A 23500-nucleotide genomic window follows, 5' to 3' on the forward strand; every position below is an offset into this window, starting at 1 on the left:
GTGTCACTCCCACAGTTACACACTCAAAAAAAATGAGATATGAGTTTATTTTTCAGTATTCAAAGCATGGGACATCATTATGGTTTCTTTAAGTCTGAAAAACCCTTCCTGGATTGGGGCCTTGTTGTGGTGGAAGGGCTTATATGGTCTAGGGATCTTCAGAGCTAAGTCATCGGGAGTAATATGCTCCTGGTAGGGTATTCCAGGGCAAACAGGTCTGTAGTGAAGACCCAGACTAACTTGATCCAAAAACCCTCCATGAACAATGGACACAGACAATTATGTACCCTGCGCCTGGTGGCCCGGTAGGGAACATAACCAGGCCGGGCTCAGCCTGAAAAGGCAATGTAGGGAGACCATGTGGGCCCACCACCCGCAAGGTCCAGCATGGGCAAACGGTGCAGTGCCGTATAGGCAATGGAAGATTGCAGGGAGGCCCTTGGTGGCCTAGACCCTTGTGGCAGAAACTGGCTCTTGATACGTGGAATGTAACCTCACTGGCTGGGGAGCCAGAGCTTGCATGGGAGGTTGAGAGGTACCAACTAGATATAGTTGGGCTCACCTCCACCCACAGTGTCCGTTCTGGAACCAAACTCATGGATAGGGGTTGGTCCTTCTCCTACTCAGGGTTTGGGGATACTCACGTGTCCCCGGCTGGTGGCCGTGCAGTTGGAGTTTGTTCCAATGGACGAGAGGGTCCAACTGTCGGAGGCCCCTGTTTGGAATGATTTCAACTCCAACCCCCAGGAGAGCTTTTCTCATGTCCCGCAGGGGACATGGAGTCTGAATGGACCCTGTTTAAAACCTCCATTGTGGAAGCTGCCAGGCATAGCTGTGGCCAAAAGCTTGTGGGTGCCTGTCAGGGCGGTAAACCAAGAACCTCTGGTAGACCAGTGGTGAGGGAGGCCGTCAAGCTGAAGAAAGAGGCCTTTAGGGCCTGGATGGCTCGAAGGACTCCCGACTCAGAAGATAGGTACTGACAGGCAAAAAAGGTGGCAGCTTTTGAAAAATCCAGGGCATGGGAGGAGTTTGGTGACGCCATGGAAAAAGGCTTTCGGTCAGTTTCAAGGAGGTTCTGGACAACTGTCTGGCTACTCAAGAGTGGTCAGGGTGGCTGTGCCCATACAGGGTGTTGTATTCAGCAAGGGTGGTGAAACTCTGACTTCAAATGAGAATATCGTCAGTCAGTAGAGGGAGCAATTTGAGGAACCCCTTAATCCAGGAGACAGAGGCTTTTGGCGTGTCAAGCTCCATTTCCCTAGTGGAGATCACTGAAGTAGTTGGCAAGCACCGGGGGTGGATGAGAGTCTTCTGGAGATGCTTAAGGCTCTGGATATTGTGGGAGTGTTTTGGAGTGTTGTGGGTAACACGCCTCTGCAATATTGCATAGACTTTGGGAACAGTATCCTTGGACTGGCAGAACGTGGGTGATGGTCCCTATTTTTAAAAAAGGGGACTGGAGGGTGTGTGCCAACTATCAGGGAATTATACTGCTCAGCCTACCTGGGAAAGTATATGCCAGTGGTGTAGTCTTTGCAGTGGTGAAGAGGGCATCTGTTTACCGGTCTGTCTATATCCCGACCCTCACCTATGGTCATGAGTTGTGGGTAATGACTGAAAGAACAAGATCATGAATGCAAGTGGTGGAAAAGAGCTTTCTTTGTGGGGTGGCAGGCTACACTCTATTTGATAGGGTGAGGAGCTCACCCATCCAGGAAGAGATCAGAGTAGAGCCACCGCTCCTCCAAATTGAGAGGAGCCACCTGAGGTGGTTCGGGCATCTGATCCAGATGCCCCCTGGACGCCTTCCGGTGGGGGTTTACCAGGCACGGCCTACTTGGACAAGACCCCAGGTTCGTCCTAGGACCCGCTGGAGGGATGATATTGCAAAGTTGGCCTGGGAGCAGCTTGGTGTCCCCGGCAATGAGCTGGATCACATTGCGGGGGACAAGGTCATCTGGGATTCTCTGCTCTCTCAACTGCTACCGTGACCCTATCTGGACTAAGCAGTTTAATATTTGGATTGTCTATGGCCAGGTTTTGTGGAGTTTTGTTGCTCCACTGTTCCCAGAATTGATTCTGATCAATGGAATTTTCTATTTACTTTAGATATCAAACATAATGGCTGTGTTTTTTCTCTCTCTCCCTCTCTATCCCTCTCTCCCTCTTTTCCTCTCTCTCTCTCCCCCCCTCTCCCTCTCTCTCTCTTCCTCTCTCTCTCTCTCTCTCCCTCTCTCTCTTCCTCTCTCTCTCTCTCTCTCTCTCTCACTCTCCCTCTCTGTCTCTCTCCCTCTCCTTCTCTGTGTCTCTCTCCCCCCCTCTCTTTTTCTCTCTCTCTCGCTTTCTCTGTCTCTCTCTCTATCTCTCGCTGTCTCCCTCTCTCCCTTTCCCTTTCTCTCTCTCTCTGTCTCTCTCTCTTTCCCACTCCCTCTCTCTCTCTTTCTCTCTGTCTGTCTCTCTCTCTCTCGCTGTCTTCCTCTCTCTCTCTCTCTCCCTCTCTCTCTCTGTGTCTCTCTTTCCCTCTCCCTCTCTCTCTGTCTCTCTCTCTCCCTCTCTCTCTCTCTCTCTCCCCCTTTCTCTGTCTCTCTCTGTGTGTCTCTCTCTCCCTCTCTCGCTGTCTCCCTCTCTCCCTTTCCCTTTCTCTTTCCCACTCCCTCTCTGTCTCTCTCTCTCTCTCTCCCTTTCTGTCTCTCTCTGTGTCTCTCTCCCTCTCTCGCTGTCTCCCTCTCGCTCCCTTTCTCTCTCTCTCTTTCCCACTCCCTCTCTCTCTCTGTCTCTGTCTCTCTCTCTCCCTCTCTCTCCCTTTCCCTTTCTCTCTCTCCCACTCCCTCTCTCTCTCTCTCTCGCTGTCTTCCTCTCTCTCTCTCTCTGTGTCTCTCTCTCTCTCTCTCCCTCTCTCGCTGTCTTCCCCTCTCTCTCTCTCTCTCTCGTTCGTTTGAAGTCTTGCACATTCGTCACAAAACTCCGACCATGGCGAGGTGCTTTGGCTTTGCCTATTGCACTTAATCTCCAGCTTCGTTTATGAAGACCGTAGATCATTTTGTAGCCAGAGAAACGTCACAAAACTCTCCTGGACTTCTTTTCTCTCAGTTTAGCGTCATTTGGCTCTAAATTACCACCAAAACGACTGTACTGGGGTTGTGCGTTTTGACTAACCCGTTGCCCGCAGCTGCCCGGATGCTGCAGTTTCAGAGGGGCGATCTGGGAGAATTCAGCATGGTCAACATGGTCAGCGCGCGGGCAGCAGCGCTCTGGATCTGCGTCCAAGTTTCCTCCTGGAGCTCAGTCGCAGCGCAGGTGAGGACAGCCGTTCTTATTCTTTTAAAGCTCCACCGAGCTCAGCGTGCGTTTCTCTGAAAGAACCCCCTGAATTTTACAGAAGAAGCTCGAAGTCATTTATTTGGAGTCTCTCCATAGTGATTAGTGAATTAAGACGTGGTAAGAATGACTATATTGAGTACAAACATTTACATGCAGACTATGAATAACTATATTGAAGCCACAAATTAATATGTTGAGGCTTCCAATTACTATATAGAGACTACATATTACTATATTGAGGCTTCAAATTACTAAATCGATGCCACAAATTAATATTGGAGGCTATAAATTACTATATTGAGACCACAAATTAATAAATTGAGGCTTCAACTTACCATATTAATCTATTGTTAATCATATTGAGACCAAAATTAATCTGTAAATGCTATAAATTGCTATATTGAGATCACAAATTGATATATTGAGGCTTCCAATTACTATATTGAGACCACAAATTACTACATTGAAGCTTCAAATTATTATATTGATGCCAGAAATTAATATATTGACACCACAAAAGTTTTATTTTGAGGCCACAAATTAATATATAGAGGCTGTGAATTACTATATTGAGGCCACAAATGACTAAATTGAGACAACAAAATGATATATTCAGGCCACAGATTACTATATTTAGGCCATGAATTACTGTATTGAGGCAGCTTATTAATATATTGATGCTGCAAATTATTATACTGAAGCAACAAATTAATATTTTGAGGCCATAAATTACTATATTGGGAAGTTTAACTCAATAATAACTTCTGTTTTTTCAATCACTACGCCACCTTAGTGGCTCCATACCTAATTGTAGATCTGCATGCAGCAGTTTATCTGGAGCTAATTTAATGGTATTCAGCCTAACCATGATGCTCCAGAGAGGCTAATAAGTTAATATTGATAAAAGGCTGAATATTAAGTAAGTTTTAAGTAAGACAGGGCACTAAATATTGCCTTTACTGAAACTACCAGGTTTGATAAAGGCAGAATAATGGTGCTATAATGTGACTGATTCTTAGAAGCTAATGCCACCCTGGAGAGGTAAAAACACTTAAACAATAAAAGCCTCACTCAGGTGTGTTTTACAGGCATTATTCCATGGCATGCAGACACAGTTATACATATCTGCTTAAACCAACAGCTGTAGTTTAAAAGTACAGCTCTGAATTTTCCAGTCACTGCTTCAGCCTGTGACTGGGACACTTCTATCAGTTTCATATCCAAGCTACTCTTCAGAAAGAAACTTAACTGTACCTTTCAGGGTACAAAGCTGTCACTGGGGTGGTACATATATTAGGGAACATACAGTACTGTGCAGAAGTCAGAGACCACACATTATTTATTTATCTGTTAGAACAGCCGATAATGCAAGCTGTTCATTTTTCATCATCAGCGGAAAAAAATCTGAAAATTCCTTTAATGTTCTCCTTCCTTATGCATGAATAATCTTATATCTGATCTCCTGAACACCAAATTTGACTGGAAATGAAATAATGAAGGGTGATCTCTGATTTTTTTTGCACTACAGTTGCTGTATTGTTTAGTTATCTTGAACAGAGAACACAGTGTACCTTTCAAACTCATTTAAGATACACATTTGGAGCATTAGGACTATTTTATGCCTAGAAGGGTACATGTACATTCCTGGTAACCTGAGGAACAGCACAGTACCCCTTTTTCTGACAGTGTATATAATTATATTGGAGTGTATTCTTCTTTAAGTCTCCATCCTTTTATTGTATCTCCTGTTATGCATTTAGACTGAGTGAATGGTTGGACGACTGCTTACAAAGTCAGTTTACTTTGGCTGAATGATTAGAAGCTCACAGTAGGCTCAGTGATCAGAGCATAATTGTCAAGATACATTCGCCAGAAGTTCTTTGTGTTTGAACTTCCAGGTGACATCTCTTAAAGTTGTGGTCTTGGAGATCTGCATTACTGTAGAGGCTTGTTCCAGGCAGAATCCACTCTAGTTAATGAACTTCCTTGATTGACTTATTATTCAGTTAATAAGGGATTATTTTGGTGAAAATTCAAATTTATTGTCCACCAAATACAACAAATGTCATGGATCAGCAAAGCAAAGTTCATGTCTTTAATTTTGCACTGGAGTTACAAGGCTAATGAACTAAGTTTATAACCCTGCTGTCAGCAAGTGTGCTTAAATCACTCTTGCCTTAAATTGCATTTAGTATGTGAGTAATGCCACTTGCTTATGTGGTTTCTGGCACTGTGTGATGCACTGTTTTCTATAAAAAATGGGCAAAAGTACAGACAAATTCTGGTTTTATAGTGGCTGCTACTTTTGTTCATTTTTAATACATGCCATTTTATAGATTTGGGTACATTTTCTAGGTTTTAAAATACAGCTTTATAGATACACAGGTTCTCCCAAAAAATTGGCGTCATTTCGTAGTCGGACAACATTGCCAATTCTCCCTCAGATGATCTCAAATTTGAACAAAATGTGTAAAAACTAATTTTTAGTGTTTTTTCTTCTGGTTGAATGGCATTCATTATAAATGAAAAGGCATTTTGTGTGTTAGAATGTGCTTGAACACAGTCAAACAAGAGTGTGCAGCGTGCATTTTTCAGAAAATTCTATACAAAAGCACCAAATCGAAAGCAGATTGCTACAGACATGCTACAGCGTGTTTGGCAGGAGCTGGACTACTGACTAGACATGTGTCGTGTCGCAGGTGGTGTGCTTATTGAGCATTTGTGAAGCTATGAAATCGGTTATAAAATCTACACTACCGTGCGAAAGTCTTAGGCACCCAAGACACATTTTCAACATCTATTTATTTGTGTAGTATGTGTAGTATATATATATTCCTCTTTTTTATGTATTAAAATGCCTGTTACTCTTTACATTGTATGTAAATTTCATGACAAATGGGCCAAAAGAAACGACCCAAAATGACTTGGAAATAAACTCTGGTTCCATTGACTTACATTAGAAGTACAGTGGGTTTTATCCTTCTCCTGTAAAGTTGCCATTTTGGAGATACAAGGTTTTGTTCTGACAACAGCGATATATAATAAATAATGATTTTCTGGATGTTAGTGTGTTTGTTTAACCATTTCCAGGCCTCTCCTCGAGGAAGCCCAGTATTATATGTAGTTAAAAAGCAGCTCCTGGTTTGACCAATCAGTGCTCAGTAAATTGTGCTCATGATGTAATTGATGATAATAACAAGTCTCTGAGGTGGCTGTGAAGGTGTCAAGGAAAAAATGGACCCAAGAAATTCTTGTTACTTTTTATTGTTTTTATGTTTATTTGACTTATGAATGTGACTTTATTCTAATGTATATTGTGATAAACTCACTGCTGAGGTCAATTGTTCAAAAATTTGCTCAGATGCCTAAAACGTTTGCACAGGACTGTACATCCCTATGAATTTCTTGTTTGAATTTTGATAAATTGTTCAACATGAAGTCTAATTAATTTCGTTTGCCTAGGACATGTAGTTACTCAGCTATTCACATCTCAAATGATGTCAATTTTTTGGGACACCCTGTAGAACCACATAGGCAAGTGTATTTGAGATTGCTGAACAACTTGGTATTGTGCAAGGAAAGTGTTGGTGATTTAGGCATTTACACAATGCTAATTGGTGAGCTGTAAGCTTCCATTATAGTGTTGTTAGCTTCAAAGTTCCAGAACTTTAGGCACCAAACATGTCTTGGCTGGTCTAGTACATTTGAAATAAGAGGAAAACTGTCTAAATTGGATTTTTTTTCCAGAACTTACTTTAAACATAAGCAGTAAATACTGTAAAACTAATATGTAAGCAGTCACGAGAGTGAGGAATGGAATTCTGGAGCTGTCATTGGTTCGTCTTGAAGTTTAAAGGGTTAATCATCCATGATTACCTGATGGTCCCATGAGCCAACATACCGTGTGCGTCACAACATATTGTGTGCATCATAACTCTGAAAAATAACTTTTATAGAAGGAAAACAACATTCTTAAAACAACCGCTTCTTTAGCACAGTGCTGTGCAATAGTCAGACACCGTCTTCCGTTTATTCAATCGCCAGTCAAAACAGTAATTAAGTACAAGTTATTCATTTTTAATAAGAAATTTCTGAGGAACTTGGATATAAGATAATCCACTTGCATAAGGTAAGAGAAAGACAAAGTAGTGAAAAAACAGGAGTTTCCAAAATGAGGTTCCAAAAGCAATTAAAAGATATAGAGAAAGAACCTAACACAATGATCCAATCACTTGGGAGGTGGTAAGGAATATATGACCACATAACATTAATAGTGTGAACACTCAAGTGTCCTGATTTGTCTTTGACAGCCCTAAAGGACCACCTTAATCAGTAAAGCAGCTGTGTATCTTTGTTTTTTGCCTCCTCCACTGTTTTTTACTAGTCATGTTCTTGTGGCCTAAACGTTTTAAACAGACCTTTCATTTGCACAAATACTACATCAAGGTACATTGATGTCTGACAGTAAATGCAGCAAGAGACTGATGTAGTAAATGTAGGTGGTACCCTTCCTCCAGTCACAATCACTGGAGATGTTTTCGAAACACATGGAAAGCCTAGTGTGATTGGTTACATGTCTCAATGCCAACTTATGATTTCAGCACTGTCCACTTATCAGCATTTAGCAGATGCTCTTATCCAGAGCGACTTACAAGAAGTGCTTTGTCTGTCTAGAGAAAGTATCTTTGCTAGTTACCAATAGGTTAGAGAGAAAGACAGTCCTGAGCTCAGATACTGCTAGAAACAAAAGTCACTGTAGATACCCAGAAAAAAGGAACAGAGTTGAGCACAGAACTCTGTGTCGTACAATGCAATACAATGCAATACAATACAGTAAACTATGATACACAGTGCAAAACAATAAAATATAATATATAAGTGCAGCACAATAGATTGCAAACAATACTTAATTCAGTGCTCATTTAAGTGCTGTGTGAAGAGATGTGTCTTCAGTCTGCGTTTGAAGACAGCAAGACACTCTGCTGTACGGACAGCCAGTGGGAGTTCACTCCACCACTTGGGTGCCAGTACAGAGAACATTCTCGATGCTTGTCTTCCACGCGCCTTGAAGGATGGTGGGTGAAGCCGAGCTGTACTTGAAGCTCGAAGGGCTTGTGGTACAGTTCGAGATTTCACCTTTGCCATCAAGTAGGCAGGGGCTGGTCCATTTTTGGCTTTATAGGCAAGCATTAGGGTTTTATATCTGATGCATGCAGCTACAGGAAGCCAGTGAAGGGAGCGCAGCAGTGGGGTGATGTGGCTGAACTTGGGAAGATTGAAGACAAGCTGTACTGCCACATTCTGGATTGGTTGCAGAGGCTTGATGGCCTGCATGGGAAGACTAGCCAAGAGCGAGTTGCAGTAGTCAAGCCTTGAGATGACAAGAGACTGCACTAGCAAGAAATATCAGACAGACATGCCGAGATGCGACTGGAAACCTGTGTGTCAGAGGGTGAGAAAGAAAACATTAGTTGAGTGTCATCAGCATAACAGTGATAAGAGAAGTCATAAGAAGATATTACATCACCAAGAGAGCTAGTGTAAAGAGAAAAGAGAAGAGGACCTAGCACCAAGCCTTGTGGGACACCAGTGGAGAGCCTGCATGGAGAGGATGTCAACCCTCTCCATGTTACCTGATAAGAGCGATCCTCCAGATAGGACTTAAACCACTTCCTCACATAGCCAGTGATTCCACGGTTGGTGAGGATGTATGGTTGACTGCCAAAACGTATGGTTGACTGTCAAAAGCTGCTGAGAGATCAAGAAGGATCAGGACAGATGATAGTTTGGCTGATCTTGCTGATTGGAGCTTCTTGGTCACTGCTATGAGGGAAGTTTCTGTTGAGTGCATAGGTTTGAAGCCAGACTGGTTGGGGTCCTGGAGCTGGTTCTGTGTGTGAAAAAGAGAAAGTTGATTATAGACCGCACGTTCAAGAATTTTTATAAGGAAAGAGAGAAGTGATACTGGTCTGTAGTTGTTGACATCAGAGCTGTCAAGCATGGCTTTCTTCAAGATGGGAAGTACTCTTGCAGTCTTGAAAGTTGATGGAACTTTGCCTGATGCCAGGGAATTGTTGATGAGAAAAGTGATGAAGGGCAGTAGGTCCTTGGAGATTGACTGAAACAATGCAGATGGGATGGGATCCAGTGGGCAGGTGGTTGGGTGGTTGGGTGGTTTAACCTCTTAACATTCCAAGGTTATTACATACAAAGGCTACAAAAGGACTTCAGCGCAAACTAATGAAGCTCTCTTAGCATAAACAGAATAACGGAAATGTGTCATTAAATTTTGGGCCTTGTTTTGGCTTGCTAAGTGGTTAAAAATAAGGGTGGTCTCTGAGTTTTATTGGTCTATTCGTCATGAAATGCTCAGCTTGTGTTTTCAGATGGTGTGAAAAAAAATGTAGTTACAAGATTTGAATATGACAGTGATGAGACATGGTCTGTTTTTTGCCGGCAGCAAGTAGACCCTGAGGTGGGGCTCACAGCACAAGAACAGGTTCTCCTACTGTATGACATCAAACTCCAGTGTCTCCAGAACATCTCTGAACACGACCCTGCAGGTAGGCCATTCCACCCACACCTCCCTTTCGCCTCCACACCTGTATGGAGCTGTAGGTTCTCGTTTATAATATAGTCCCTTTATGCGGATCACTGAGATGTCCAGACTGCATGAGTCAGTACATCAGTGCACATACATACACTACATGGACATCCAGCAGAACTGCTATCTTCCAAGACCAGGCCAGAGTGTAGACCAGAGGTTGATCTGATGTGTTTGTAAAATTTTGATTGTTGAAGAACATTGCTGTGGCACAGCTGTTATTTTAGACTGCCATTAAACTGATTTTATTGCAGGAGACTTTTTTGCTGCTTTTAACCAACATCATTTCAGATTATTCAAAAGACTTGAGGAATCCATTTGCCACAACTGTGGAAAGAAAAAGCCAGAACTTAATTAAGAGGTTTTGAATTGATGGAGATCATTACTTTGGTTCATCTGTTATTTAGCTCTGAAACATCTGGATAAAAAAGGCTACTTTACTTGAATAAGTCCAGTTACATTGTGAGTGGGGTGAGGTGGGTGATGGAATCTTTATTGGGCGTCCTCTAACACGCTGATTAATGCTGATCACTCATGGGTAGACATGATAATATAGAAAACAGTAGCAACGCTAGAGTAGATCGAGTATAAGAGAGCAACACTAGCAACACTTAATTACCAGAAATTCCACACGCATTTGTAACCAATGCGTTTCAGCACATAGGCCTTCATCAGGGTTGAAGAGAATAATGGTTCCATTGTTGTTTAAGTGCACGAAGAACCAGAAGTACAATTTAAAAAGAACCAATAAAATGCTACAACACCCATCTTCCAGTCAGAGGAAAGGAAGTTACCGAGTCAAACAATATGCAGCTCAAACATCTCCAATGAACAACTTTCAGCATTCTAAATAAAATAAAGGGAAACATTTAGGATCACCAAGAGATCTAAAGATGAAAAAGGACAAATTACTACTGAAACAAACAAAAAAGAAAGTCTTTAATTATAAGCTCCTCATTCATCCCTTCAGGGATTCAACTTTTAAGATGAAAAATCCATAAGGATTCCTCTTTTTTCGAATGTGGTCAAGGTTATATCCTCTATCTGTAGGTTGTTCAACATGCTCAATACACCCCTTGTGAATAGGCAAAAGTCAAAACAGCAAAACAGAGTCAGATCTGGAAAAATAATGCTCGTGGAACAAGCAGCAATACTTTTAAATGTGACAAGTTGCAAATCTTTAAATGTATTTTGTAAAACTGGATCATTCTGGTGCACATGCCAGTGTTTCAATATCACATCTGCAATATCCATAGTTTTGTGAATGAGTGTTTCTATTTGTAGGTTTGGTAGGTAGAGATGAACAAAGACTTGTTCCCTTCTTATTGAAATGAACCATTAGCCATTAGTCTGCTTCAACAGCCCTAGTGGATCATTTTCTCCCTCCTATTCATGATGCACCCCATAAATAATGGTGACCAATTTCAAACAGATCATTTAAAACCTGCTAAATTGCATATTGCATATGGATAGCGAGAAGCAGACAATGCAACCAACTTCTATGACTGAGCTTTGGAGGTGTGGGAAAATATCCTTGTGTTTCCCAGAAATAATGGGAGCTGTAATGACGGGTGGACAAAGTAAATAAACCTGCAATTATATTTTCTTTGTTGAAACGTCTGTGTAATTTTTAAATAATCTAAATAAATGAATGGCTAACTGCTAAAAGTCTCTGGCTTTTGCACAGTGCTGCATGCTGTGCATATTGTTATTACCATGTTGTACTGCGAGTCTTCTTGGAAAAAGTTCATATGGGTGGCCCAGTCGTTTTTGGTCGATAATCCACCCACCTGGTGGTTAAGCAAACATTATTGCTTTACAGCAGAGAGAAATGAGCTGAATTCATAACACTAGTATTGCTATTAATGAAAGGCATCTGTAGTGATTCTGCTCAGGGTTATATGAGTGTGAGAAGTCTCCGTGTGCTGGCTGCATCATCTCCACTTTTGACAGATTACAAAATCAAGCCTGCTGTTTTATGTCAGTGTCGCATAACTACACTGGCATGACATGAGCTGAACAGATGGATCTCTCACTTAATGCTGCCACTCTCACTATGCTGACAATTTCCCCGCACCGGATTTAAATTAGATTCTCCAGAATTACATATCTCTTAGACAGATACATATGGCCCTTGAATGCTCTTTTCTGAGCTGCCTGCAGAGCATATATAAGATGGAAAGCAAATTACTGTCAAGTTGAGCTGGAACATTTCATCTTATAATACATTCAGACTGAATCAGTAAGCAATGACTGGCTGTTTGACAGGTTAAGAATATGGTATATCATACTTTGCAAATCCATTCTAATACAGATGTAGAAACCACTACCAAGCCGATATTCGTTCTTTAAAATTAGTTGGTTTTAAATCAGCATCTATGCAACTCTATGCAGCATCTATGCAACACCCTACTACCCCAGTAGAGTTGGGTATTGTTTGAAAATTTCAGATACTGATACTAATCCCATACCTTGAATTCAATACTGATACCAGAACAATACTTTTTATGTACAACCACATGTCCAAAAAAGTTGGGAAGCTGTGCAAAATGTAAATAAAAGCAAAATGCAATGATGTGCAGATAATTTAAACCCTGCATTTCACTGAAAGTAGTATAATGACAACATAAGCTTTATTATTTTTTGAAAAATATATGAATTTTTCACCCACTGAAAACATTTGGCACATTATTAAATATGTCAAAAGAGACCCCAAAATGTTGAGCAGTTGAAATGTTATATCAAGCACAAATGGGAAAACATTTCACTGTCAAAATTACAGCTGTTGGCCTCTTCAGTTCCCAAACGCTTAGAGAATATTAGAAGAAAAGGTGATGAAACACAGTGGTAAAAATGCCCCATCCCAACTTTTTTGAAATGTGGGCAAAATGGGCACATATTTAAAAAAAAAAAAAACAGTAAAATTTCTCAGTTTCAACATTTGATATGTTGTCTTTATAGTATGTTCCTTTAAAAAATATGGTTTACATGACTTGCATCCTATTTTTATTTACTTTCTGCACAGCATCTTAACTGTACTGGAAATGGGATTGTACCTTTTTATAATTGTGACGAACAGGCCAAAACAATGTATTCTCACTATCTTGGCCCTTCACGTCAGTCATTTTATCTGGATGCTGTAGAAAGAAATGAAAAACACTGGGAAAAAGTACCGAAATATAGTGTTATACATCATCACTAATTTGATAATAACCTGACTGCAGATCTGATAAACACTCAACCACTGAATATAGTGAAGGGGAGAAGTACCTCTTCAGCCAGTTAATTAGACTCTAATCATTGTTAATGATGAACTTGATAACTGCACTTGACTTTTGTGCTGTAATAAAAATATTACAATTTCCCTGGGGATGATGGCACAAACCTGAGAAGAACTGGCTCTAAAAAGGTCAAAGCTCTCACCTACAACATGAAAATCAGTAGTAGTTATTAGGCTGGTTAATGAAACCTGAAGATTTAGTATGTGAACCAACCGACAATTTCATTAAGTACACTTGCTTGCATCTACATGCTGTGACCATTTTTTCAGCTTCAGTACCATTTAAGTGCACTTTGTATCTCTACAATTACAGAGAATAGTCCATCTGCCCATCCTCTACATACTTTGTTATCCCCCTTTCACCCTATTTTTCGGTGGTCAGGACCTCCACAAGACCACCACAGAGCAGTTATTTGGGTGTTGGATCATTGTCAGCACTACAGAGCCACTGACGTGGTTGTGGTGTGTTAGTGTTGTGTGGGTGCAAGTGAATCAGATACAGCAGTGCTGATGGAGTTTTTAATCAGTGTCCACTTTCAGAGGCAGTAGCTCATCTGTTGCTACATAGTTTATGTTGGTCATCATCTAGCCCTTCATCACTGATCACAGGACGCTGTTGGCTGGATATTTTTGGTTGGTGGACTATTCTCAGTCCAGCAGTGACACTGAGGGGTTGAAACGCTCCAGCAGCACTGCTGTGTCTGATCAGCGCAACACACACTAACACATCACCACCACGTCAGTGTCTTTGCAGTGCTGAGAATGACCTACCACCCAAATAGTACCACTCTGTGAGGGTCTGTGGGGGTCCTGACCACTGAAGAACAGGGTAAAAGAGGGCTAAGTATGTAGAGAAACAGATGGACTACAGTCTGTAATTGTAGAACTAGTGGTTTTTTATTGGAATTTAAAATGAACATAGCCTTTTATGTTGGAACATGAACTAAGGCCAATATTAAAACCAAATGAGAAAAATAAATGTTTAGAACTAATATAAAATGATTTTGTTGAAAGTATTTGTGACACTTACTAAACCATTTTACAAAAGATAAAGAAATTAAGAAATGAAGGATAATTAAACAAATTGGACTGTGAGTGGAAAATGAGCGATGAAAAGTGATATTTTGTCCAATACTCTGCTTAGCCACTGGTGGGGTGCCTGAAAAACCCTGAGCTTAAAGCTAGTGGGCTGCCAGCTTTGCTGTCAGCAGGCCAACACTGACCCCTATTCCTCTTACTATATGGGATTCGTTCTTTTTCTCCCCCTTCATTCCATCCAGCATTTTCCGCTAATATTGGCCTGATACTGATACCGCATATCAGATTGATGCCATCTCAAAATAACAGTCAAGATAATGATTTTTTTTTCTGTAAATTTACCATTTTCCTTTTCCTTACAGCAGTGTTAATGTTCAGAAAATCCATTTTGAGAAATGAGAAGAGGAAGAAGGAGGAGAAGAGGTAGACCTCAGAGAAGGTTTATGGATGTAGTGAAGGTGGACATGGAGATGGTTGGTGTGAAAGTAGAGGAGGCAGTGGATAGGGCAAGATGGAGGCAGATGATCCGCTGTGGCGACCCCTAAAGGGAGCAGCCGAAAGAAGAAGAAGAAGTCCTGCACTGGAGCTAATTTAGCCTCGTAAGCTTATAGGGGGCAGTCGTGGGCTGTAGGTTAGGGAACTGGCCCTGTAACCGGAAGGTTGCTGGTTTGATCCCCAGTGCCGACAGTCCATGACTGAGGTGTCCTTGAGCAAGACACCTAACCCCCAGTTGCTCCCTGGCTGCCATGGATAGGGCTGCCCACCGCTCCAGGCAAGTGTGCTCACTGCCCCCTAGTGTGTGTGTGTTCACTAGTGTGTGTATGTGGTGTTTCACTTCACAGATGGGTTAAATGTGGAGGTGGGATTAAGTATCACTTAAACTTATATCCTGTGAATTAGCATCATGAAAACTGCACGCATTAGACTTGCTAATGTGGTTTCTTACGTTGTATGGCATACAGTTGTCTGTAAAAGTGAACAAAAGTATTCCTATAGATACAATGAAAGCTTTAGGATGGCAGCTATTATTGTTTTTAGCTTTAAGCTGCACTTTGTTGATAGCATGTTCTACACAGTCAAAGAAAGAACATTAGCAAGTCTGTTTGAATTGAAGTCACAAGTTGCATTTCAGGCAAGTGTGTGGTGATTTAGATGCCAGTAGCCATGGCTGTAATTAGCATGAGGACGCAGAAGTCCAGAACTTGGTTGCTTTGGAAATGTTTCACGAGATTCAGAGTGGAAACAGACCCAAAAACTCAGCTGACCACAGAACAGCTGGGGTTTGGCTGTAGAACTTTGACTTCTTGGGATGATCAGGTGTGTAAGACTTATTCTACAGGCCAGCATACAACATAGCTATGATAAAAATGTGAGACTTGACGATGGAATGCTTATAAAATGCAAAACAAATTTTATAATTGAACTCATATTGTTGCTGCCTAAATCCACATGCTTTATTCAAGTTCAGGTAGCTGTTCAGTGTGGGCTTCAAGCTCTGTAGCTGCTATATTAGCAATCAACCAAGTCTTAACATTCCAAATCGCAAGTGTTTATCGGCCCACTGACTTGGTAAGGTTGACACCCCAGTGGACAGTATGTTGTCCACCCTTGGATCACCCAAATTGTTGATCTGCACACAAGGTCTAACTAGTTTTTAGCCACCTCCCCTCACCACAAATAGCCTTTTATTTTGGAAATGAATTAAGAAAAATATTACAAACAATAGAGAAAAAAACAAGAAGCCCAAATATAAAATGACATTGTTGCAAATGTTGATGCTGATGTTATGCTAGATTGGCTGTTTAGCCACTGTATTTATGATTATTTACTAAACTAATTTACAAAGGATGAAGAAAGAAAGGAAGTGAAAATAAGTTAAAATAAGAAAATAGAATGAAGAGTGGACTTATCTGCTTAACCATCAGTGGGCCGCCAGCTTTGCTGTGAGTGGGCTAACAGTGGCCTGCTATCCTTTGGCTACCTGGGACGCTATAACCAGCATGAGAAGGTTCTCTGTTTCATAGCCTACTGATGGCATAATATCATTATGTACATTATAAAGGACATTATGGAACAGTCATAGACAGTTATATATTACGGATGTATAAAAGGCAGTAATGTATTGATATTATGGGCTATGGCAGGGGTTGGCAACATGTGGCTCCGGAGTGGCTCTTTAACTGCCCTGTTGTGACTCTGCAGTAGAATTAGATTTTAAGGTAAAAATAAAATAATCTTTCTCTGCAGTAAAATAAGGTTCTGCTGATCATCTAACACTGTTAAGCAGCTTTAAATGTTGGAGTTATGTATAAATGCTAATTGACTGATTTTTAATCCTGAAGGTTGACGGGCAGACTGCTGGTCACATAGCAATGCGAACTACTTTCACAAGCTATTGGCTAACGAAAAGGCAAAGAGAAAGATTTAAGACAAATATCCATAATTTGTATATGAATGGACATATTTGCATTCGTAAGCAGCCCAACACATTTCCTGATACCTTTAATCTGCAACGGGAAACTACTGAACACTAAAAACCATTCCACCTTAATAGTGCAGCAGTTACATTCTGGTGCCTCAGGCAGCATTTAACACCTTAAATGCTGCCTGAGGCACCAGAATCTCTGGCAGGAAACCTGAGGCACCAGAATATCTGGCAGGAAACCTGAGGCACCAGAATTTCTGGCAGGAAACCTTTCCTCAAAAGTAGAATAGCTTCTCATTCTCCAGCTCCTTGTTCTAATCTTCCCATTCCACTGAATGGGAAGATTAGAACAAGGAGCTAGAGAAAGAGAAGCTATTCCTGGAAGATTAGAACAAGGAGCTAGAGAATGAGAAGCTATTCTACCTTTGAGGAAAGGTTTCCTGCCAGAGATGCGAGGAAAGTTAAAGAGAAGAGTTATAGCTGAGCTAAAGCTTAAAGCAAACATATTTACACCCAAGATAGTATAATGGACATAAAATGTTGTTTTATTGAAGGGACAAACTATTCCTTTCATGCAAAAGCATATTTTCAGATTCTGCAGTTGAAACTTATTTGAATGATCTCAAAGCAGTAGTGCACCATTAAGAGCTGCATGCAGAGCGCATAAGAGACGGAAAGCAGAAAAATATCTTGCCAGTTTGAACTGTATCATGTCACATTTGGACTGGAATGTTGCACCATGTTTGGCACAGTTTCATTTCCTTTATCTATCAAATGCAAGCCTGACATTTCCGAGTTAGCATGTTTCTGACAGCAGGGGATGGGCTATGGCTGTAGAGAGATAGAGAAAGAATAACAGTGAGACACACATAGAGAGAGAGAAAGTCAGAGACAGAGCAGCATGGAGAATGAGTTCCATACACAAGCAGTAAGAGAGAGCTAGAGACAGAGAAATGCTTTGATTACAGTACATCTGACCTGTATTTGTTCTAAGCAGATGCTGGTGCTTTTGTTTCCACTGCGAAAGCTCTTTTTTTCCCAGCCACACTTTTTTCTACAATTATGTGTTTTTTTCTTTGGTCTGTCCTTATTTAGCTCCATAATCTCCACAGGCTTCCCACATGTTCTTTTAGTTGAATTGCTGCTTCAGAGCAAGCTTTTCTTTCAGGGCCAATCAGCATTGTTGTCTGCTCCAGTAGAGCCAACATTGACGATTTTTGATCATATGGTATTGAAATTGCCTTTGCTAATTGATTTCAGGTCTATTTGAGTCTGAGCCACCTACAGCTATCTAAAAAAATGTCCACAGGCACTTCTGTACACAGAGTCTTCTGGCTATTGAGTCATATTGTGTTGGTTACAGCCAGCAGAGAAACTGGACCCAAAACATTTTCCAGTGCACATTGGTGGGCGAAAATGTAACATTGTGATATTTAAAGACAAGTACATGATACACAATATGCATCACAATATTTCATTTTTATCAATCAAGTGGTAGTGTCAAAAATGACTATAATGCATCGCTATATGTGTCAGTGTCAAACTGTAAAATACAAATACGAAATATAAACAATGGGCTAACATCTAACTCAGCTCCTACTTATTGTGCAGTTATAATTTGGGTAACACCATGGTTTATTTTTGTATACAGGCTTGCTACAATTGTCTAAATATTTTTTTTAATGTGAAAAATGCAGTTGGCCAGTTATACAGACATACTGATGCATCCCCATGCATAGACATTTTGGGGGTTCAAAGGGGTTCAAGCTGGAAAAAAGGGCAGCATGAATATAAATTAAACTTAATTTAATTTATTGTACTTTGTTGTCACTCTTTTTGAGAGAGACAGCGTAGTCATGTTTCAGATAAAACCAAATGTACTAAGAATTGTTCCAACAACAGCCAGAAACATTAACATTACTAACACACAAACATTCTGGGGTTGACATATCCTGCCTTGGCAAACACAGCACATTATACCAATAAAAGTCCTTGGGTAAGACTCCTAATGCTACGTTTTACTATCTCTGTATTGTGATTAAAAGTGTAAGTCATTATTATATGTGTCTGCCATATGTTTCACATCATGTTTGGTTGTTTGGGGGTGTATTTGGTATTTGGGGAGCCCTAAGTGGTTGCCTACCTTTGCCTAGTGAAAAGACCACCACTAGGCTCAGACACCCTTTCTCATTGGTGAATTCAGCTAATATAAGGTTACTTTAACATTATGTTCACTACTTACGTGGCACAAATCCAATTAATGTGACACAGATCTGCCCCCCCCCCCCCCCCCCCCCCCCCCCAATTTTGTGTGGACACGCAAATCTGATCTTTTCATATCGGATCTGAGCCACTTTTATATATGGTCCTTTGATACATCTCATCCAGTTCTTGGCCATGTGGACAGCCAGATCAGAATTCATGTGGGATTTTCACTATCGCAGCAGCGCTGAACCTTATGTTAGTGCCAGTAAGATCAATGCATCTGTTCCCGCACCTTCATCTTGCTCTAATAGTGAACAGCTGAGAACTGTTTAGAGCAAATGATCTGAGTGACGAAGGCTTGGCCTGCTGTTTGTTTGTTGTTCATGATGCACGTGATTCATTCACATGATGTTATTGATTAGGATGTGCGCATATCGTATCAGAACAGGAACGTTCACATTAATTACAGATTTGAGTCACATACCTACATGAATGTGAATCAAGTTAGAAAGACTGGACCTCAGCAAAAAAATCAGAATTGAGGCTTGTTATATGAAAGTAGCCTAAGGTGCACTTATTGCTGAGACAGGTGTTCTAGAATGTCCCTTATACACAGATTGTGCATTGCTAATAGAACGGGATGCTCTGGAGCATTTGCATATGAGCCTAAGGGGAGAAACATATTTCACAAACACAAATGCCTTCACGCGTCATGGTCTAAACTGTGCCATGACTCAGTTCATAAAGCAATGCAAGCACAAGCTGCATTCTAAGCGATTCTTGGGTAACCAGCAAAATTGGCTGGACTGATGTCCAGGAACAGTTCAAATAGATTTCTTTAATAAACTAACTTGTTGGCACTTTTACACTTAAGAGGAAGAACCATGTAGAAGATAACAAATCTCCATCAGCACCCAGTGTTGTTGTAGTTTTAACTCATTAGCTCATTTGAGGCAGCTCTGTTACGTTACTCATTCAACATAAGTAACATAATCCAACAATCTCCTTCAGCTGTTTTTCAAGTGTTTTGAAATGCATTTCTCTATATTTTGTGTTGCATTTATTTGTTGTGCAACACAAGTGGTGTCAGTGTAAAATGGTCTACCAGAGTTGTACATTAAGTTTAGCCATAATCTGTTTTTTTTTCCCCTATTTTGGGGATTGTTTATTCCTTTACTATGGTTAATCAGATATAATGCTTGTATGTCAAAATTATTCGGAATGCACATCCCTAACAAACATTTTTAGGACGGAATAGTGACATCTGTGATCAAGAACTAACCTTTCAGGACCAATACCTGACCTCACTAAGGCTCTTTCATCTGAAAGCAATCAAACCCTCACAGCAATGTTCTAATATCTAGTCTAAAGCCTTCCCACTATAGTAGAGGCTGTTACTGCAGCAAAAGGGGACAAGCTCCCTGTTAATATAATTTAAAAAGAAAAGTTGGATGAGCAGGTGTCCTCAGACTTTTGAACATATATAACACATACACTACATGGACAAAAGTATTGGGATACCTACACGTTACATCAGCAGGAGCCTTTTTGACATCCCATTCTAAATCCAAAGGCAATAACATGTAGTTAGTCCTCCTTTGCAGCTATAACAACGTCCAGTCTTCTGAGAGGCTTTCTACAAGATTTTGGAGTGTCAGTGTGAATTTTTGCTCATTCACCCAGAAGAGCATTTGTGAAGTCAGACACTATTGTATGACAGGGCCTGTCTCGCAATCTCTGTTCTAGTTCACCGCAAAGGTGTTTGATGGGACTGAGGTCAGGGCTCTGTGTGGGCAGGTCAAGTTCTTTCACACCAAACTCACCCATCCATGCGTTATGGACCTTGCTTTGTGCACTGTGGCTCAGACATGCTGGATCAGAAAAGGATCTTCCTCAAACTGTTCCTACAAAGTTGGAAGCAGAGAATTGCTCTTAATGTCTTGGTATGCTGAAACATTAAGATTTCCCTTCACTGGACCTAAGGGGTCTAGGTCAACATCTGAAAAAAAGCTCCATAGCATTATCCCTCCTCCACCAAACTTTACCTGGATGGCGGCATTGTGCTAGCTATAATGTTCTCCTGGCATTCGTCAAAGAGACGCACATCAGACAGTCAGATAGAGAAGCGTGATTCGGCGTGCCACAGAATACCTTTCCACTGCTCCAGAGTCCAGTGGCAGCATGTTTTACACCCTCTATCTGATGCTTGGCTTTGTGCTTGGTGATATAAGGCTCACATGCAGCTGCTTGGCCATGGAAACCCATGCCATGAAGCTCACAGTGCACTGTTTTTGCTCCCTTTCACAAATGTCTGTAAAGGCAGACTGCATGACCAGGTGCTTGATTTTTATACGCCTGTAGCAATGAGACTAAATGAAACACTTTAATTCAATGACTAAGAGGTGCGTCTCGATACCTTTGCCCATATAGTGTGTGATCGTATGGCCATCCCCTCAACTGTAACTCCTATATTTGTTGAAAGTACCTAAGCTAAACATGTCCCTGCAGGGGACATTTGCATTTTGTCCATCGTGGAAGTGACAGAAAGTACTGACCCTGTGACATTTTCAAGGTGCAAGCACAGCAGCGGATGTGAGTGTGTGCCTGTACGTGCCATATGCAGCTCATGGCGTGATGAGATGAATCAGATCAGTGAGTCATCAGAGTTCAGTGCAGTTGAAGAGATAGCAGGGAAGAAATAAAGGAGTAAAGAGGGACTAAAGAAAGTAAGGAGGGTTTTTTGATGAAAAGTTTTCAGAGCAGCTATCTGAGAGTCCGTTAAACCCTCGAACTGGACTGCAACAGTTTGAAAGATCTGCTGTCCATCTTTGCAGAATCAGCCCTTATCTTAATCTGCTTTTTGAAAAACTTGCTTTCATGGTGACGGCTGCTCCAGCTAATCCATAATTAAATACTTACACCCTGCAAGTAAACAAGACTTAGCTCAAGCTGTATCAAACACCACTGCCGATTCTGAATATTAGCTTGTTATGATTGTGTTGAATCAATGATTATTTCCAGATTTTAGAATTTCATTTAGATAAGTTACTCAGACTTTTTTTGAGCAGTCTAAGATCTACAACAGTGGTTGGAAATGATGTTTCCTGCTGCGCTCACTGGGGTGGTTCAAGGGACTTTTATACACAAATGGGAATTTTTGTGATAAAAAAAAACTTATATAATATATAGTAACTTAATCAGAATATGCTACATTAAGTAACCGCCTAACTTGTTTGATTGACATTCAAAACAACCAATCACAGCCTGCTGTTATGGTGCAGCATGTAATTGAAGGTGATCATTACAGTCTATGAACACATCTTGCTCTAAAAGCTTTGTGTGTCATTTCAATGTCCAGTACAGGCAGCTTTTCGCTGTTGCTGGCCTGAATTTAGCTGAAAAAAAGATCCCGTCCAAATGATATAAATGCTGCATGGAAGTGTGTATCGCCAATCAGAATGCAACTGACAAACTCCTGATAGTTGTAGCCTGAGACTAGTAAACAAAGAAATAGTAAACAAGCCTGCTCCTGTTGCCCATTTCAATACCGGCTCTAAAAAAACCTTCATCCACTTGGCCTTGTCATTCCGCCATGGCCGTTCCATTGCTTTATTAGTTGAAGAAAAGGGTGCTTGCTGAGCCCACACAGTGTTGATTTCAGCAGCAGAACTTCAGAAATCATTGTGGTCTGAAAAACTGACCTTTTCAAATCCAGAAATAACGGAGGACAAAGTCATAGATATAAGTTATTTTAAAATACTTCATATTTCAAAGTATACTCAATTTGCTGGGCTGATATACTGCGACTTCATCCATTGACTGGTAGTTAGAGCCAATCTGATAAGAAAAACAAAATAAAAGGCAATGTCTCTACACCAAAATTATAGCCAGACAAAGCAGTTAAATTGATTGAATGTAAATTATGTTCAAACCTCTCAAAAAAAGTTTTGAATTGCAAAGTCTTTAAGCTCACTGAGGCTAAACTGCTGAGCCTCCCCTTCTGCAGTGAGTAGCCACTTGTGTAAAATAGGTGCAACACATCCTAGTAATGTGTTGAAGTGGGTGAGGGTTAAAAAAGTAGTGTTGGGAACTGCTTGACTAAAATCCATTTTTTAAAAGCTAATTAGTTAAAATTGTAGCCAACATTATCCAGTCTATGTTGGTCTTGGGCTGGTTTAACTGGTCACTCAGCATGGTCATGCTAGTTGACCAGCACAACAGCATACAAAAGACAACATATAATGGCTTCTCACTGATATTACATTTACATATATGTGTGTAAAATAAAGTCATTTTATTTATTTATTTATCCATGTTCATATACGCATATTTCAGATAAATAAATTTAAACATTGGTAAAATTGCACGAAACGGCATTTTTGCCTGCCCCATATCACAGTAATTACACCTTACCTCGAAATATAATCACTAAATTGCTTAAAAATGTTATGTTTGCATTTATGTGTGGATTAATTCCACGTTCCACACGCTCTTTTTCATAATAGGTTATGAAAAACCTCTGGAATATATGGAAACATCTGGAATATTCCACATGTCACATATTCAACAGGAATTTGCCTCATCTGAATTCCTGAAGATGAAGGGAAGCAAAACAGTTCTTACACTG

At 40.7% G+C, this 23500-nt stretch overlaps 1 protein-coding gene across 1 annotated transcript in view; it reads left to right on the forward strand.

The window, feature by feature from the left end:
• The first annotated feature begins 2915 nt into the window (after positions 1-2915).
• Positions 2916-23500, forward strand: part of pth2rb (parathyroid hormone 2 receptor b) — a 99893-nt gene continuing 79308 nt past the window's right edge. The window contains exons 1-2 of the mRNA XM_017694586.2: positions 2916-3297; positions 9782-9884. Of these exons, the coding sequence (XP_017550075.2) occupies positions 3178-3297; positions 9782-9884 (223 nt within the window). The 5' untranslated portion in view covers positions 2916-3177. The remainder of the gene's footprint in view (positions 3298-9781; positions 9885-23500) is intronic.

Source organism: Pygocentrus nattereri, chromosome 25 (genome assembly GCF_015220715.1).
Source record: "Pygocentrus nattereri isolate fPygNat1 chromosome 25, fPygNat1.pri, whole genome shotgun sequence".
Lineage (NCBI taxonomy): Eukaryota > Metazoa > Chordata > Actinopteri > Characiformes > Serrasalmidae > Pygocentrus > Pygocentrus nattereri.